The 19,853-nt window shown below is 38.9% G+C and overlaps 1 protein-coding gene across 3 annotated transcripts in view; it reads right to left on the reverse strand.

The window, feature by feature from the left end:
• ASAP3 (ArfGAP with SH3 domain, ankyrin repeat and PH domain 3) overlaps window positions 1-19,853 on the reverse strand; it is a 127,964-nt gene that overhangs the window by 42,998 nt on the left and 65,113 nt on the right. For all 3 annotated transcript variants that reach the window (XM_089478964.1, XM_089478965.1, XM_089478963.1), the window contains 6 exons: window positions 10,927-11,036; window positions 8,189-8,258; window positions 7,048-7,135; window positions 5,207-5,255; window positions 3,190-3,377; window positions 2,303-2,436 (listed from right to left, as the gene is read on the reverse strand). In XM_089478964.1, the coding sequence (XP_089335090.1) occupies window positions 2,303-2,436; window positions 3,190-3,377; window positions 5,207-5,255; window positions 7,048-7,135; window positions 8,189-8,258; window positions 10,927-11,036 (639 nt within the window). The remainder of the gene's footprint in view (window positions 1-2,302; window positions 2,437-3,189; window positions 3,378-5,206; window positions 5,256-7,047; window positions 7,136-8,188; window positions 8,259-10,926; window positions 11,037-19,853) is intronic.

Raw genomic sequence — 19,853 nt, forward strand, 5'->3', positions numbered from 1 at the left:
GCCATCCTTCAGCCTGGGAGGGAGTGAATAGGCTGGCCCAGCTCCACCAGGGCTAGCCTGAAGAAGAGCCCTCCCTCTGTTCCATCTGCCTTGGTCCAGGCATCAGAGGGAGAGAAGAACCACTGGACTTCATCCCTTTTCCCACCACCATTCCCTTCTCCTTTTGTTTCGTGTCTTTTAAATTGTAAGCCTGAGGGCAGGGAACCGTCTAATTAAAAATAATAATTGCAAGCTGCTCTGAGAGCCATTAGGGCTGAAGGGCGCGGTATAAATAACGTAAATAAATAAATAATGAATAATATTTTCCTGTTTTTTACAAAAACATTGGGGGAGGGGCTGATAGTGTCTACAAAAATGGTTTTGACTGATGTGAGGTTACAGGAACATGTGATTCCCATCCCTGATATAAAAGAAGGGTAGGCAACATAAGGTCCACATGTGGTCACCTGGCTATTTTGAATATACCATACAACACACACAAATGCATAGCTGTGATCCTCAAAAGAGGTGAATGGTCCAGAGGAATGGCTATGGGAGGCTGCCACTGCTGCCCCCCCCCCCACCTTCCCACCATTTGCCTCACAGAGGACTTGGCCCTGAACTGCCTGCCTTTTCAAAGATACCACCATTATTACCCCTTAGCTCAAATATATAGAATCACAGAGCCGGAAGGGGCCCCATGGGACATCAAGTCATCCTCCCTGCTCAATTCAGGATCTCCAACTAAAGCATCTCCACTAGATAGTTGCCCAGTTTCTTTTTGAAGATGTCCAGAGACCCCACCACCATTACCAAGCCGCTCTTACTATCAAGATGTTCTAATGTTCAGTTGAAATCCACACTCCTAGAACATAAAACCATTAGACCTGGATCTATCTTCTGGGACAGCAGAGAACACATCTGACTCTCCTATCTGCAAGAGCCCTAGAGGTATTTAAAGAGTGTAATCACGTCACCCTTCAGTCTTCTCTTCACCAGACTGAACATGCCCAGATCCCTAAACATTTCCTCATATATTTTCTTTTCCATACCTACTTATCATCATGTTGCCCTTCTCTGAATGTCTTCCAGCTTGTCTATATCTTTATTAAAATGAGGCATTCAGAACTGAATGCAGTACTCTGACCAATGCAGAATATTACGACTATTACTTTCCTTGACTTGGAGACTATGGTTCTGTTCATGTAGGCTAAAATATTATTTGTCTTCTTTGCTGCAGCATCACATCACTGGGGCATCAACAATACATGTAATTGCCCTCCATCCTACACCTGTACATTTGATTTTTGTGGCCTAAATGTAGAATATTGGATTTGTCCCTGTTAAATTTCACTTTCTGAAATCTGAAACTGAACAAATGAAAAAAAAACTGTTTTAATTTCTGAGCAATTTTTTTAGTTTATTAAGGTCTCTTTTGAATTCTATTCCTATCTTCCAATGTGTTAAATATCCATCCCAGTTTTGCATCACACACAAACTTGATAATCATCTATCAACAATGTTGACAAATAATGGCCCTTTCCTTGACCCTAAAGCACTTCACTTGAGACTTCGTTCCAGTTTTAAGCACAGCCATTGATGATGATTCTTTGAGCATGTTTTTCCAACCAATCAGGGATTCCTCTGACAGTTTGCTAATAATATTATGAAGGGTCTTATCAAATGCTTTGTTGAAATCCAAATAAATGACATCTACATATTCTCCTTGTAAACAAAATGAGGTATTCATTAGTAACTGAATAACAAAATTTGTCATGGCAGCAATTAAAATATGTATCAATTAGCAAAAAAGACAACATGCTATGCTATGTTTTGTAAGTAAATCCATATGTATGTATATTTTATTGTTACTGTTCTATGCACATTTTAATGCCCTATACTACAGGCAGCCAAATTCACCAAACATGATACATATGGCTTTCTATGGTTGTACAGCGCAGCTGCATGTAACACAGGCGCACCATATGCAGCTTCTAGCATATGCTGAAGCCGCGTCGGAAAAACTCCTCTCGCACCCTGGAAGAAGTAATGGGGCACGCTCCCATGCTGCGCATCCCACGGTCCGCCGCATGCACGAGCTCCATTACTTCTAATGGTGCTTGAGCATACGCATTTTTCCCTTATGCGGGGCAGTCCGGAACAGATCCCCACATAAGGGATGGGCACACTGTACCAGTAAGTTTAGGATGCCAAAAATCCTAATGGAGGAAGCATCTTTGAACTCAAGACAAAAGAGAAAACGAAGGAGACAAACAGCAGGGGGGCAGGCAATTTCCCTCCAATGTTCAGATCTAGCACTTACCAGGAGTTCAGAAGTGCTGAGAACATCCAGTGTCAGTGACTGGATGCGAGAATAATGCACTCCTAATTCACGATGAATTCCTGAACACTCTATGCATGTCAGAATACCAAGGTTAGTGGACAGCCATGTGGGATCTGTAACAGAAGCATATATTCTGCTGACAAAGGAAAAGTGATCAAATATAACAAATAAAATAAATAGAGGATGTCCTACTGACATGTTGTAAACTGTGCTTGATGCATGTTTTGTTTCATGAGCTGCTGCTGGTGTCTTTCAAGTCAGATAGGCTTTTGGTGAAATAATGGAATGTCTTAGGAAAGGGCATGGCTTGAACAGAGCACTCCACATTAAATATTTTGTTGCAGGCCCCACTGATCATTGATAAGCACAGATCTCAAACTGCCTTCAACCCACAGGGGCCTCAGTGAAAAGTGAAAAGTAATGCTGTCTGCATACTTGGAAATTTCTTATCTTATTCTTTATAGGAAGGAAGTGCCAATGGATAGGATGAATCAGGAATGGGGAGGAAATGTCATTATTTTTGTGCCATGCCTCTGTATTCCACTGTTCTCCCCCACCTTACTTTATCTTCACAATGGCCTGAAAACAATGGGCAGATGGGGCGGCTTCCAGCTGCTCCAGGGGCTTGGCATTTACATGCTAAATGCCCCTGGAGTGCCCAGAAGCCACCTCAGAGTCGCCTAAGATGGGCCAAAAACCAGTAAACCACTCTGCCTCCACATAAAAAAAAGACAATCACAGGAAAACTTTAGGGAATTCATTTCAAGAAGGCTCACATGGAAACATGGTCATCATCATAGAAACCATATTGAAATTTCTACCCTGAAGTCAATATTGACTGGTTCTAGAGGACTTCATGGACATACCTGGAGCTCCACAGTCACAGCATTGCCTATTTTCTGGCATATTCTTCACCTCGCTAATGATAAACTTGGTTAATTCCTGAAGTCCACTGTCAGTCATACTCCCAGATGAAGACATGCAGCTTCCTGTATCCGCCTTGAAAGCATTGCTAAGAGCTTCATCCTTGCTGTTCTGGAGCACAGACACCCACCTGGTCAATGGAAGAGACTACCAATTAGGAATCCAAGTAATATGTGGGGCAGCAGGAGACAGTTGCGTAGTGGTAATTTCAGCATTTATCATGAACATCCCATACTGGCACCCCCAAAGAATGTCCAAAAATCCCAAGAACTCTAGGGCAATAAACTAGTTCTTGCTATTTTCATTTCCACTAGGATCAGGTCCTTTGTAAATCTAATGGGCTTTAACTGCCCATTATGTCATTGCCCAAACTATCCCCAAATACTTTGGATTACAATTTGGATGGTTTACAAGAAAGCATTATTGTTGGAAAAATCCATTTTGTCTCCAGCTACTGTGAAGACTGCAACTAAACTGACAGGTTACAGGGAATTTTGGAGCAGGAAGCAGACTAAGACATTTTCTCTGTACATCAACAAGTAGCAGAGCTTCAATTCTGCAAGTCTTAGTTCCACCGCATCAATGGCGGGATGGAAAAACACAATGTAAGAGAGCCAATACAGAATTCACACTCACTGAATTCAGAGGTCCACATACATTATGACTGGAGTCACAAAATCAGCATTTTAGCAGCATCAGGTACTCTGGAATATCAGACTCTGTAAGCTTATCAATAAGCAAATTACAGCCTAAAGTAAGTAAGAAATAAGTCACAGCCACCTTTGACAAAACCTAAGTCTGTCAAATAGTTTTCTTACTTATCCTAAATCATAGCCTCTCCCCCGTTCTCTCTTCCTAGTCTGACACTCTAACCATTAAAACACAGAGCCCCATAACTCTAATCAGAATGCTGACACAGTGTAGACTGAGTTTCAGATGTTCAAATGGACATTCATTCTCAAACACATGCAACCTTACACACCTTCCTGGAAAGCTAAAATGAGTAGTGCCATCTTGGCTACCTTTGACAAAAGGTGGGACATGAACCTAATTTTAAAATTCTAGCAAGCCATGCCTTATATCAAAGGCAACAAATCTATGGCCTTCCAAACAGTGTTGTATTACAACACCCATTATCTCTACACACTAGACATGCTAGCTGGGACTGATGGAAGCTAGGGCCCAACACCATCACCCTTGCTGTATATATGCATGTGCTTGTAAAATGTGCAAGCATATTCTTAGTATAAGTATGGGTTATGAGCTTTTAAAGATTATTCTTAACTAGCAAAAATAAAGATAATGAAAACTGGTTTTCACAGATATTTATTTTTTCAGCTTCATCAGTATTTACTATCCACAAGAAAAAATATCTTTGTCCCAAGGAGAGTAATGATCGAACCTCACACACAACAGCACAAACAACATCTACGAAAAATATTAAAACTCTGAGAAGAGAGTCAGAGAACACAACCTTAGCTGTGTCCCAAAATGATGATGATGATGATGACAACGACTATCTTCACCACCACCTTTGTCACTGTTGTCATCACCATGAAGGGTTTTTCACTATGAAGTGCTTGGTTATTCTGTCTTATATCGACCCATCTCCAAATGTTAACACCCTCATTTTGCATTCTCAGTACTCCACCTTTTGGGCACCATCTGCTTCTGATTAAACCTTCCACACATAGCATAAGAACCTTATCACAAGCCTCTCATCTTCTCTGTAGTCACAAGTGTAATTTGGGGGCAAAAAGAATGTTCATTTCTGTTTCTTGTCCAATGCTTAGCATGCTATCCAGGGCTAAATGCAAATGTTATAACAGAATGACCAGGAGTGAAGAAGAAGAGGAGGAGGAGGCAACTGCTTGTTTTCTTTACTATTACCAGCAGCCAGAGTTCCAAAATCGGAACGGATAGAGCCCTAAAGCAAACACCACATAGCAAAAAACTTACATAATGCACTCTTGCTCATCTTCTGCTTGGAAGTGATATGTTCGGCTGTCTGCAACGAGAGGAAATTTGGAGAGATCTAAGAGTATGGAAAGGGGAAGGATTTAGTTCTCCCAGGTTTTTTAGATTCCAGCTCCCCTAATCTCTTACTACTGGCCAAGATGACAAAGGTTTAAGACATCAACATTAAACATATTATATTCTGTGGTTTTTTTTAAAAAAAAATGTTTCTAGATGTTATTATTAAAGAAGAAGGATGGAAAGTGAGAATGCCTCATGAAACATCTCATTTATTTGTACTCTGGTATGATCCTCAATGGGGTTTACAGCACATCGCCAATACTTTAATCCAGAGATAGGGAGCCGTTACATCTCCAGACATTTTACACTACAACTCCAATCAGACTTAGCTAGCATGGCTAATAGTTTATAGCAGGGGTCCTCAAACTCTGGCCCTCCAGGTGTTTTGGACTTCATTTCTTAAACTCTCATTATGATTTTATTAGAATCCAATCTGCACCAACAACAGAAAGCTTTTTATTCCCTCACCATTTTTTTAAATGAGGGCCCTTGCTGCTTGAAGGGAATGAAAAGTTTCCACGTATCAAGCGGGCTGCTGACTAGGCTGACAGTTGAATTTTAATTCAGTACTTGCTGTACTGAGTGGTAGCATGGTGTACTAATTTGAGTGTTGGACTATAATTCTGGAGAGCAGGATTCAAATCCTTGCTAAGCCATACAAACCCACTGGGTGATCTTGGGCATGTCACACTCTCTCAGCCTCAGAGAATAGCAATGATAAAACCCCTCTGAAGAAACCTGTCAATAAAAACCCATGATAGGGTCACCATAAGTTGGAAATGACTTGATGGCAGACAGCAATAACAACAAAACTTGTTGTACTGGGACAGCAGCCTCCAGCACCTCTGAGGGCAGCAGACCAAGTTTCCTGACAGAGGTGCCTGAGTGGCTCAGGAAGAACAACCAAGAGGACTATTCCCCTCCATAAACATTTACACACACACACACAACATACACACAATGCATCTACCACCAAAGGCAATTTCCTCACTCTCCTTAACGGTGGGACCATCTATTATTCTCTTGATCATAAAGCTATTTCTCCAAGCATAATGATCCCAAATGGTGTGCACTCTTACTTGTCAAAGGGTTTGAGGGCTAATTTTTGCCTTCCCTTAGATTTTTGCAAGCCACACTGCCCTCTGAGGGAAAACTGATGCCAAAAAGCAAATAATTTCACCATAAGCCTCAAAGGGGTATGACTTGCCATTTAAGTGTAATTTAATTAATTAAATGTAATGAAATTAACATAATACCCCAGCCCTGTTCAAAATAAGATTTTTTTTAAAAAAAAAAACACCAGGAACTGACTGAATCCTGGGGAACTAAGGGCTACACGTATAGTGTGGGCCACAACTTTGCCCCCTCCTGAGTCAAGAGCTCTTGTACCAACAAATTGGTTACATTTGAGCAAGGGGATAATGCTGTCCTGTTTGAAATGATATTTCTAGGCTACCAATCAATGGTTCTTCATGAAATTTAAGACTATGAGTGGGCATTGTAAGACTCTGCACTACACTAATAACCATTCTAAATTTTATTTTTCAGTGACCTACATGATGGAGGTGAAGAAAATTTAGAGATGACCTAATCTAAAACAAGTACACAGGTGTCAGAATGAGAAATATCTGGGTTTGCATTAATACATGTGATAAGGATTTTAGGACTGTAGTAAACATAGCCTGCAAACAAATTAGTGTGATACAGCTGCAAGAAAAGCTAAACTGATCTTAGGTTGCATTAGCAGGTAGTTCTTTACATACATGTCACAAGGTCAAAGGACTTTTTATCCTCTGGATGAGGTCTCACTTGGCAGGTCAACAGATTCAACTTTACAGGAGGCCGGTTTATCTGTAAAGGCAAAATGTTTAAAATGGTGAATTAACACGCCATCCAGCTGCTCTGTTTATCAAATTTTGCAAGCTCACTTCTAATATATTAACTATTATAAACAACAGCATCAACAATTTATTAACAGCATTTATATGCTATCCAGTAACAAGTGTTCTTTGGACAGCCTATAATAATACAAAAAGACAAAATAATAAGACAAAGCAATAGACAGTTATATATAAAGCTGAACATGCAATCAGATTTAAAAATTAAAGTTTGGATCCTGGTTTATATATGAATAACCCATTAAGATTAATGGGTATTATGTCAGTCACAATGTTATTGTTCCATTGATTCTCAAAGGTCTCCTCTGGAGGGCTACTCATTGAAAAACATGGAAGACAAGGTGGGAGAAATCAAGGGCCTGACTCCAGTGACGTTTACACACATGTTGATTTATGAAATTCTCATTAATTCCATGAGTCTATTTTGCTTAAAGTCACCATAAGCTGGAAATGACTTGAAGGTACATACACACATACACACACTCATACGCATCCTGCAACCTCTATAGATCTTTCTTGCTCATCTGAGATTTGATTCATAGATTGCTGCCATTTTAAACATGAAGTCTCTCTATATCATTTCACCACATCCATTTGCAAAGACATTTGTGACAAGAGCTGCTGTTTACCATGCTAAACAGCTACAAGTGGATAGGTTTACTCTGGCCAGAAAATACCAACTGATACCACAGGTCAAATTCAAACATGTCATTTTGCAGTTTTTGACCACATCGAAATGCAAATCACAAATCAGGCCTCACATGAGACTTGAAGTCCATAACCACAGAGAAAATGCAGTTACAGCTACCACCAGGAAGATTGGAAGACCACATAGGATACAGAGTACAGTTAGGGATTAGAAAGAACATAAGAAAAACCCTGCTGGATCAGACTAAAGATCAAGGGCCAGAAGACACTTTCCAACCACGGTCTAATGCACTCACTGAACATTTGAAAGGGTTCATTTGGAGATAAATTTCACTCTAACACTGCCAGCTCCACTTACTGTGCTGTGCGAGATGGTAAGGCATCCATACTTTACACCACACTTCCTCTTCTGCCACACTTTCCGAATCCTAGGAGTAAAAGAAAGGAATCAGAAATGCACTTCGCAGGAAAAGCTATTTCCACCAAAGGTCATAAATGACAAATGTTCTATAATGGCCAATGTCTAAAAAAAAAAGAAAAGGAAAGAAAAGAAATGCTTTGCAGAAAAGAGGCGAGGAAAAGAAGATAGCAATTTGTATAAAGATTTACTAATTTATAGAGAGAAAGATATAAAATTTACTAATGACTACTATGATCTAAATCTACAGTGGAGACCTCCAGACTGTTGGAATGCAACTTTCATCAGCTCTAGTCTTTAGTGGTGAAGAATGACAGTCCACCAACATCTGCAGTGCTACATATTCTATATACCTGATCTAAACAGAACAATAACAGAACAACAACAATAACATCTCATCATAGTGCAGAAGTCTGGGTGACTGGATGACTTACACAGGTACAGACTGTGGATGTGCATCTTCAATTCTACTTTGAATTCTACCAATCCCCTTTCCTTTGTCATAAATTTTTTGAAAGCAACTTTTCCAAAATCAGCTCATTGTCAAAACACCCAAAGACAACATAAGTCTCTCATGAATTAGCTAAGAGAAAAAAATACCATAATTTGGAAATCAAATATTTTTTTTAAAAAAGTTTTTTCTTTCTACAAAAATTATAAGCATAATTATATGGGGAAGATAAACATTTGAGATACATGAAATACAGAGCAATTTCAAGATTAAACAATGTCAATGTAAATGGGGAAAACGGGGGAAAATAATGATTAGTTCACCATCATCACTTCTTGCCTGTGGAAAACTAACACCAGGAAGGGGATGAGCAAAGCTTAGAAAAGTTGCTTTCTGTACTACAGCTCCCAGATTTCCCAAGCCTGCACAAAGGACTTTCCTCAAAAAGAGCTGCTTTTCCTAGCTCTGGTGAGGAGCCAGTGTAGTGCAGTGGTTAGAGTGTAGGACTAGGACTGAAAAAAACTAGGCTTCAGATCTTCAATTAAATATCAGCCTTGCTGCATTTATACCAGCAAAATCTTGGTACAAAGGATCTCAATAGGACTTTATGTGCTTTCACGTCACTTCTCACGTATGGTGGCTATAAGCCAAATCTATCACAGGGTTTTCTTGGCAAGACTTGTTCCAAGGAGGTTTGCCCTTGCAACAGTGTGTGACTTGCCCATGGCCACTCAAGTCCATTTCAATGGCTGAGAAGGGACTTGAATCCTGGTCTTCCAGAGATCAAGTCCAACACTCAGATCACTACAACACATTGGCTCTCCATATGATTGGATGTAGGACAAAGAGCACTACCCCTCCTGCTGGTTTTAAAAATAATATTTATGGTATTTATAGTTCTTAATAGCGCTTAGGAATGTTGTCTCTAACAAAAGCTACATTCCATTAGTTCCTCTCTAAAATGAATGCATCGACCAGGAAGATGAAAAAGAAACATATTTAAAAGCTAACTGATGGATTTTTGTTTTACTTTTATTTTTAATTTTTTGTATTTAGCATATGAACCATCCCTGAAAAATAGGGAGGGTAAATAAACTTGCTGTACTCTTCCCTCCCTTTCCAGCTCACTGTAGACACTGAGCAATGAAACAAAGCCTCTGAGTGCAGATTAGCATCCCTTCAGCTCGGTGCCTAGGATAAGTACCACCACTAATTGCTAGTGGTGACCAAAACATGTCCAAATGGTTCAGATTAATCAGGTTAATACAGTAAGGATAGAAAACGAAATCCAACTGTCTTGGGCTCACTATCAGTCCTGTGCATTATGATTATTTCTCCTCTCTCAAGACAAGATGGTTTCATCGTTTTATAAGGGCTCCTCCCACTACTGATTTAAAAATGCTGTAATGCCTTTTTCTAAGGCAATACTGGAAGACAGAATTAAAAACTGTTGCTATTTTTGACACCAATCCTTCGCCATTCGCCCTATCCAGTATTAAGATGTGAAAATTTTCTGAAATCTAATGTGACCCTTGGGAGCTGAGAGAGTAGCAAATAGATTTCTACACTGCTTATCAATGAACTAAACTCTCCCTAAGCAGTTTATAATGAGTAAACTCATTGCCCCCAACAAGCTGGATACTCAATTTTAGCGACCAACAGAAGGATGCAAGGCTGAGTGGACCTTCGTGCCCCTGGGATCAAATTCACAATCTTGTGACTGCAGTAAAGGCATTTAACTAATGCGCCATGATCCTTGCTTTAAAACAACATTAAAAACCTTCCTGAGAGGTAACTTTCATGATGCAGACACTGTTTACTGTAGTCCTCATAGTCATGCCTGCAAGGATAATCCAAAAAGATACTCCATTATGATATTACGTATTAACAAACCAGTTCTACTACTATTCTTCACCATCACAACCAAATCTTATGTAAAGTGTTTAGGTCTTAATTGCCTATTCGAACCAAGCCACTACAACATACTTTGCACCACTGCAGGGAATTTTCACTATATGCTGATTTTATACTGACAAAAGCCAGATTTCTGTGATAAATATAGCAAAGTTGAGAGGAACAGGGAAGCCTTGGTTTACAAGCAGATGTTATTTCTCCTTGCTAATCACAGAGTCTCAACATTTCAACTCTGTAAGCTTTGTGTCTAATAGAACACTGTTTGGCCACTGAACTCTAAAGATGTAGCACAAAGACCATAGCTAGTTCTTACCCATCACTTTTCTTGTACAGAAAGCCTGATTTCTCAGTCCCATACTGCTTGTTGCCTTGGTGCTGATGGATACTGTATCCACTTCCAGAGTTCTTCCTGTGGAGGTTTTCCTGAATTTGCCAAGAAGTATAAAAGAGTGACATTATTGTGTGGACAGAATATCTGATCAATCTGCGCCCAGCCAAATGAATATGGGGAGAGATCTATCAGAATGAAAAAATTCTAGGTGTACCCCCATAAGGCCTTCCATTCCTCAAGTAAGGGCTGGGACACAGGAAGGCCTGAAAGTTCACATTCAGATTTCTTTTGAGCTGTTTGCACTCTTGGAATTTTCTTTGCTTACATATTCGTATTTTGTACTTGTCAAAGCTAGAACAGGGCATAAACGATTGTTTTGTTCACAAAGAAAGCTATTCTGGGGACTTCCGGTAAGATGGCAGAGTGACGGTTGCAAACTGCGATAGCAGGCGGCGAATGCACTGTTCGCGGCAGTCAGAAATAATTAAAATCGCTCCCCCCGATAAAGGGGGCTCGGATGGGCCCATGGGGTCCTCAGACAGAGGCTAGTGAGTTCTTTTGGGGTCCCTAAAGGTTCAATTACCCTTGGGATCACAATGCTAGCAACTGAGAGGATGCGGGCAAGCCGCAGCCGCAAACAGGGGCAATGCAAAGCCCCGCCGAAAGCCTTTTTTAAGGGGAGAGAACGAAACAGAACGGATCAAGATCATTACTACAAAATTAAGGTCCTCAGTGAAAATACTTTATCGGAGGGAAAAAGGAAGAATAACGAGATAAAAGGAGCAAATCTAAGACTGTGAATTTCTCTTGTATATTCACTCAAAAAAGAGTAAGGAAACTACAAAACAAGCAATAAAAATAATCTGACCGCAGCGCAACCCAGGCGGCGAGGGAGAGATCGAAGCAAGACGAGAGAGGTGGTTGCGGAAGGATTGGAGGCAAAGAGAGACAGAGTGGAAAACATTAGAGAGAGGAATTAACGGAGGTGGGAAGAGAAGAAAGAAAGAAAAAGAGTGAATGATACTGGAAGAGGAATTGAAATAGAGGACAGCAGTCAAGGAGTAGAAGCAGACGATAGCGGACAAGGAGTAGAAGCGGACGACAGCGGACAAGGAGTAGAAGCAGACGACATCGGACAAGGAGTAGAAGCAGACGACAGCGGACAAGGAGTAGAAGCAGACGACAGCGGACAAGGAATAGAAGCAGACGACGGAGGACAAGGAATAGAAGCTGACGACGGAGGACAAGGAATAGAAGCAGACGACAGCGGACAAGGAATAGAAGCAGACGACAGAGGACAAGGAATAGAAGCAGACGACGGAGGATAAGGAATAGAAGCAGACGACAGCGGACAAGGAAAAGAAGCAGACGACAGCGGACAAGGAATAGAAGCAGAGGACAAGGAATAGAAGCAGACGACAGAGGACAAGGAATAGAAGCAGACGACAGCGGACAAGGAAAAGAAGCAGACGACGGAGGACAAGGCATAGAAGCAGACGACGGCGGACAAGGAAAAGAAGCAGACGACAGCAGACAAGGAATAGAAGCAGACGACAGCGGACAAGGAATAGAAGCAGACGACGGAGGACAAGGAAAAGAAGCAGACGATAGAGGACAAGAAAAAGAAACAGACGCCAGCGGATAAGGAATAGAAGCAGACGCCAGCGGATAAGGAATAGAAGCAGATGACAGAGGACAAGGAATAGAAGCAGACGACAGAGGACAAGGAATAGAAGCAGACGACAGCGGACAAGGAAAAGAAGCAGACGACGGAGGACAAGGCATAGAAGCAGACGACGGCGGACAAGGAAAAGAAGCAGACGACAGCGGACAAGGAATAGAAGCAGACGACAGCGGACAAGGAATAGAAGCAGACGACGGAGGACAAGGAAAAGAAGCAGACAATAGAGGACAAGAAAAAGAAACAGACGCCAGCGGATAAGGAATAGAAGCAGACGCCAGCGGATAAGGAATAGAAGCAGATGACAGAGGACAAGGAATAGAAGCAGATGACAGAGGGTGAGCAGGAAGAGTAACAGTTTAGGAAAGAACTGAGAAAGGGAGAATCTGGTTTGGCGTTTTCAAGGCCAAACCCCACATGTAAAATACAGGAAGTGAGATAAAAGGAAATCTGAACAACAAGTAACAAAGAGAGGCAGCAGGAAAAGATTTGACAGATTTCAGACACATGGATATACAATGCCACCAAGAGGTTCAGAAGACTAATTACAAACAGTGAAAGGAAGTGAACAAATATGAAGCAAAGAGACACAGCAAGTGAGGATACTAACAATTTAAAGACATACAGACATACATACAATGACCCCTAGAGGCCTGGAAGATCAAGTGCAAGGAACTGCAAGAAACTAAAAATTAAAATTAAAGAACAATATTTATCTTGTTAAGATATCTGATATAATGAATAAAACAGTGAAAATAAGATAAAAGGCAGAAGGGGGTTAGAGAGAGCTGGATAAAAAACAAAACAATTATAAATTTTGCTAAGAGGTTGTAACTGGTAAGATAATCTAGCATACTGTAAGAGGCCTTATTTAAAAAAATTTGGAGAATAAACAATAAACAACAACATTGACAAAAATAAACAAATAAACAAATAAATAAAAAGGAGGAGGTAACTCCACAGACCTATTAATCTACAGATCTATTAAACTATTAAAATGGAAAGAACAACAATGGTAACAAGAGGAGAAATGGAAAAAAATGTTACAACAAACTGAGCAAAAACAGATTATACCATGTAGACCCTCTTGAAATGAAGACAATAGACCCCAATTTGAAAATCCTGGAAGCAGTTCAAAAAATTGAAACCAACATAAGAGATAAAAGACTCAGGAAATGAACTGAGACAGGACTTTAAGAAAGAAATGGACGATCTGAAAGAGACAATAAAAGGTATATCAGATGAAGTAAAGGATGTAAGAAAGAAAGTAAATAAACTAGAAATAAATATGGAAGAATTAGATAAAGTAACACAAAATATCATACACATGCAGACACATGAAAAAGATCTCAACAGAATGAAGGAGGTCAAAGATAGAAGAAAATGTATTAAGATCAGAGGACTGAAAGAGAGATACAATGAAGATCTCTACAACAAGGTGGTACTGGCTTTAGCCAAATTAATAGATTGTGCTATGGAGTATTTGGACCTGGATGTGGACAAAATTTTCCGAATTAACTGGGTGGAGGCGAAGAACAGAAACCTGTTTATTTTATGAGAGAGAATTAAAGACAAAATTATTCAAGAAAGCTATGACAAAAAGATTACAATTGATGGAGCAGAGATTAAAATATTCAAGGATGTACCTGGAGAAATATTAAGGAGAAGAAGAGACTAACTAACACTAACAAGGATGCTTCAGATAAAAAATGTGAGATACAGATGGGAGCCACTAGAAGGAATCTCCTTTATGTGGAGTCAAAGACATTACAAAATTGATTCAATTGAGAAAGCGAAAATCTTTTACAATAAATGGTTCAAAGACGGCAAGCTACACAAAGAGGCACAGGAGGAAAAGAAAAAGAAAGAGAAAGAATATGAAGAGAAACAGGAAAAACACGATCATGGAGAAGAAGAGGAAAAAGAAGAGAGAAAATTGGAGGGAGAAATTGAGGGGATAGAAAGAGAAAAAGAACAATTGGAGCAGTGGGAGGAGTAGACCTGGAATGGGAGGATGAGGCAAGGATAACAAGAGAAGGAACTGAAACAATTACAGAAGGAAGAAAATTATCTGATAGAGAAGAAGGAGAAACAGAAGGAGAAGGAGTTCAATAAATTCAATAGCAGTAGATATGAAATTCCTATACTGGACTGTTAAAGGGATGAATTCACCATATAAAAGAAAGATAATATTCCATGAATTAGAAAAACAAAAATGGGATCTATGTTTTATTTAAGAAACACGAATAAAGAAAAAAGAAGTAAAATATCTAAAGAACCTAAAAATGGAAGAAGTATATATCTCAGCAGGTATGAAAAAGAAAAACGGAGTGGCAATTTATATTAAACATCAGATTCCAGTGAAATAAATTATAAATGATCCTGATGGCAGATATATAGGCATAGAAATTACCTTGAATGGGAAAAAGTCTTAGTGATAGGTGTATATGGCCCCACAGAAAAAAAAAGCAAAATTCTACAAAAAGCTGACAAAAGAAATAATGAATCTGAATTATGAACACCACATCTTGTTGGGGGCTTGGAACAGAGTGTTAGATCCTTTACTAGATAGAAATTCAACAAAGAAAATCTCTGATAAACAAGGGAAACTGCCAGGAAAGTTTTTGGATATGATGGACATTGTGACATTAGCGGATCCATGGAGACACAAAAATGGTAACCTTAAATATTATACCATATTTTCCAGCGTATGAGGCGACTGGGGGTATAAGACGACCCCCAAGTCACCCGCTGGCAGCGTCCCTGGCCTCTTATGTGGGGGTCTCGCACCGGCTTGAGGGGGCCTCTCTGGAGGCCTGAGGCAGGGCTCTCTCGTCGCCATTGTTGCTGCAAAAGGCGGTGGTGGGGAAGCAGTTCAAGAGCCAGCCAGGCCGAGGTAAAGAGCCAGCCTCTTATTTCTCCTCGCTGTTGCTGCCACTGCCCCCTGGGATACTCTTCTTCTCCAGCGGCTTCAGAAGTCCGCCGCTGCCGCCGCCACCTGGGATCCTCCACTCCTCCAGCGGCTTCCATGGCGGACTTCTGAAGCCACTGGAGAAGCAGAGTATCCTAGGGGGCAGCAGTGGCGGTGGCGGCGGTGACGAGGAGGAATAAGGGGTCGGCTCTTTAACTCGGCCTGGCTGGCTCTGGAGCTGCTTCCCCGCTGCCGCCTTTTGCAGCAACAATGGCAGCGAGAGAGCCAAGCTGCGGATCCTACCTCAGGCCTCCAGAGAAGCCCACTCAAACAAGGACCCCAGAGACAGAGAGGTGGCTACGCCATTCGCCTGTCTCTGGGGTCAAAATCTGGTGCATAAGGCAAACCTAAAAAGTCGCCTTATTCGCCGGAAATACGGTACATTCTATTTGATACCACATAACTCAGCATTGAGGATTGACATGTTTCTCACATCTGCAGATTTACTAGGGTAAATCAAAGAGGTTAAAATAAAAATAAATAAGAATTCGGATCATAATCAAATTTGGATGGAATTCTATCCGACTAAAAGTGAGTATAGATGGAAACTAGATGAGACATTACTAAAGAATAAAGATATAGGGGAAAAATGAGAGAGCAACTAAAATTCTTTTTTCTAGAAAATATGGAAGAGGAAACTAATATGAAAATAATATGGGACACTTCTAAAGCGGTGATCAGAGGGTTTTTGATGAAGAAAAAATTTGAAAGAAATAAGATCCAAAAGAAAGAAATACAAATAATATCTGAAAAAATTCAAGAAAAAGAAAAGATTAAAATGAATGAACCTTACAATAAAAAAATAGATAAGGAACTAAAACTTCTAAAGCATCAATTAAATATAAAAATGGCAGAAGAAATCAGTAAAAAATGAAATTTGTCAGACAAAGGTATTTCGAACATGGGAACGAAGCAGGGAAATTCCTGGCATCTAAAGTGAAAAAAAAATGAAAGCTGGTAGGCAAATTTAAAAAATAAAGGACAATCAGGTACTGACGACGGAACAATAAAAAAATAAGGAACTTTTATCTGATATTTTTATATCTAAAAAAGATATTATAAGGAACTTTTTGAGGACACCAAAGCAGGTCAAGAACACAGAGGGCAATTAGAAAAATATTCAGAAAAAATAGAAAAGATTAAGATAAAAGATGAGATAAAAGAAGGGTGATAGCAAAAAAGTGGAAAGACCAGGGAGATTTACAAATACAAGATTGGTATAGAGAGATATGGCAAATAGCAATTAATGACAAGTTAACTAGTGGAATTAAGTTTAGAAGAGGAATAATCAAGAGAAATGATTTCAAAGCAATATGGAAAACATTTGTACAAAAGGTTTTAGTAAAAGAAGGAGGTGTCTTACCACCGGAGGAAGAGCTACAATTCTGGAGGTAGAGTAATAAGAAGATATTAGGTTCTGGTGATGGGGAGCACTTGGGGGAAGGGGGAAACGGGGGGGGGGGGAGGGGGGAATTATGAAAAGTATATGATGAAAAGAAATATGAATTAGATTTAGATAAAGTAGTAAAGAATGGAATATAAAGGGATATATTATATGTATGGGGGATATTATGTAAAAGTTTTTATATATTATTGTAAGGTGAATTAACCAATATTTTGTTTTATCAATTTATTATAATAACATTTATTAATTTCGTACATTAAATCTTGGTAGGATGAAAAAAAAGAGATAAAAGAAGGGTTAAATCAAAAGATAACAAAACAGGAAATTGGAGATGCAATAAGGAGAGGGAAAAATGGGAAAGCCCCAGGCCCAGATGGGTATACTATACAATATTATAAACTGTTCAAAGAAGAACTGACTGAACCATTACAAAAAGTATTTAATAATATATTAGTGGAAGGAATACCAAATACTTGGAAAGAAGCAAACATAATTTTAATCCCGAAAGAAGATAAAGATTTAAATTTTCCCCAAAACTACAGGCCCATATCATTGTTAAATGTAGATTATAAAAATTTTACAAGCATCATCCAGAAAGAATAAAGAAAATTTTAAAAGAGTGTATTAAGAAAGAGCAGTGTGGTTTTCTACCCAACAGACAAGCAAAACAACATATAAGAATTATTATAGACCTGATAGAATATTATGATAAGAAACCAAGTAGAGAGGCTGCCATGATGTTCATAGATGCTGAGAAAGCATTTGATAATTTAAATCGGGTATTTATGTTAAAACTATTGGAGAAATTAGATTTAGGAGATAATGTATTAAAATGGGTGAAAGAAATCTATAAAGACAAACGGCCAGAATCATAGTAAATGGAATGAGAACAGAGGAATGTAAAATAAATAAGGGAACAAGGCAAGGATGTCCCTTATCGCCCCTTTTATTTATAATGTGCCTGGAAATTTTGTGTAATAAAATAAGGGAAGATAAATTTATACAAGGAGCTAGACATAAAGGAAAAGAAATTTGTATTGGAGCATATGCAGATGATATTATGTTGATAACAGAAGACCCATTAGAAAAAGCACCCAAAGCATTAAAGATAATAAATGAATTTGGAAAATGTGCAGGATTTAAAATAAATAAAGATAAATCAGCCATAATCGCATATAACATGACAAGAACAAGTAAAACATTGTATGATTCAGTGGTCACAAAATATAGGACATAGCATACAATTAAAAACATGGGAGAAAGCATGGGGGGAAGACTTAAAATTTACTTTATGTTCAGATATAAAAGAATTTTTTTATAAAATGATGAACAGATGGTACCTAACCCCAAACAGATTGGCAAACATTTATAAAAACAATAAAGGTAAATGTTGGAAATGTGAGAAACATGTGGGGTCCTTTTATCACATGTGGTGGACATGTCCCAAACTAAGCACATTTTGGAAAAAGATACATAAATATACACAAAATATATTGCAATTAGAATTTCCCTTATTACCAGAAAGTGCCTATTAAATAGGATAGAGAATAAAGAAACAAGGAGAAGCTAAAGCCACTTTTATATCTGATAAGGTCAGCCAGAATCATACTAGTAAAATATTGGAGAAGTAAAGAAATGCCTAGTATAGATGAATGGCTAGAAAAATGTCTTAAAGTTATAGAAATTGATAAAATAACGATGGCATTGAGAGATGAAGCTGTAGAAGAAATTGCAACTTGGGAAGCTCTTTTAGAATTTTGTAAATCAAGAAAGATAATATAATAGCTTTGGAAGAAGGAGAAAATGACAAAATATGTAAGGTATGGAAATTGAATACAATATAAAAACAAATACGATGTATCCCGAATAGGACATAGAAAGCAAGATGTTTTTGGAGATATAAGACACAAGATTTATGAGACTGCACATTCTTAGCAAATGCTCATAAGAGAAAATGGAATAGTGAGATAAAGGAAGGAATCTTTCTATTCTGGGGAATAATGAGAATGTAGCTGTTAAGAATAGTAACGATGAAGAAACTAATAAAATCCTATTGATAGAAGGAAGGGGGAGAGGAGGGAAGAGGGAAGATTTATGTACAAACATTACTATGGAATGTTTAAACAAGAAGGAAGAGGGGGGGGGAAGAAAACTATTCCAGAGGGTAAATGTGTTCATCGATTGCAGCAAAGACAACTGGAAGTCTTCTGGCAATTCGAAGACTAACAGTGTTTTATGCATGGACCAGAGTCCACTTTATCAAATGTCCGTAATGCTATCTTTGCTAACAGGCAACGCAGAATGCGTTAAGCACAGCTTAACAAGTGTAGGTAGGTATAGATGTAAATAGTATGGTCAAACTGTAACGAAATACAAGAGGTACAGTCTGTTACCATTCAATAAATAGTTGAATGGGACATATGAAAATGTACATAAAATCAGTCGTTATGAAAAATTTAATACAAGCATTTTATGCCAAACCTTCAATCAATCAATCAATCAATCAATCAATTTTATTTATGGTCTTCGACTAAAGTCTTATTGAATTAATTCTCTTATATAATTCAGCCATCTGTCCAATAGGAATTTCAATATGTCCTCTATTTTGAGCATGCCTAAGAAGCATGAAATTACATCTATATGAGTGTTTTTAGCTTTTATTGTGTAACATCGTACATTTTTATTGAATGCCCATTCCTTAAACAGAGGCTGGATGGCCATCTGTTGGGTATGCTTTGATTGAGATTTCCTGCATGGCAGGGGGTTGGACTAGATGTCCCTTGCGGTCTCTTCCAACTCTATTATTCTATGATTCTTTGGCGCATTATAGAGTGCCCAAAATGGGTGCTCTG

Source organism: Sceloporus occidentalis, unplaced genomic scaffold (genome assembly GCF_023333645.1).
Source record: "Sceloporus occidentalis isolate IW3139 unplaced genomic scaffold, rSceOcc1.0.p SCAF_13, whole genome shotgun sequence".
Classification (NCBI taxonomy): domain Eukaryota; kingdom Metazoa; phylum Chordata; class Lepidosauria; order Squamata; family Phrynosomatidae; genus Sceloporus; species Sceloporus occidentalis.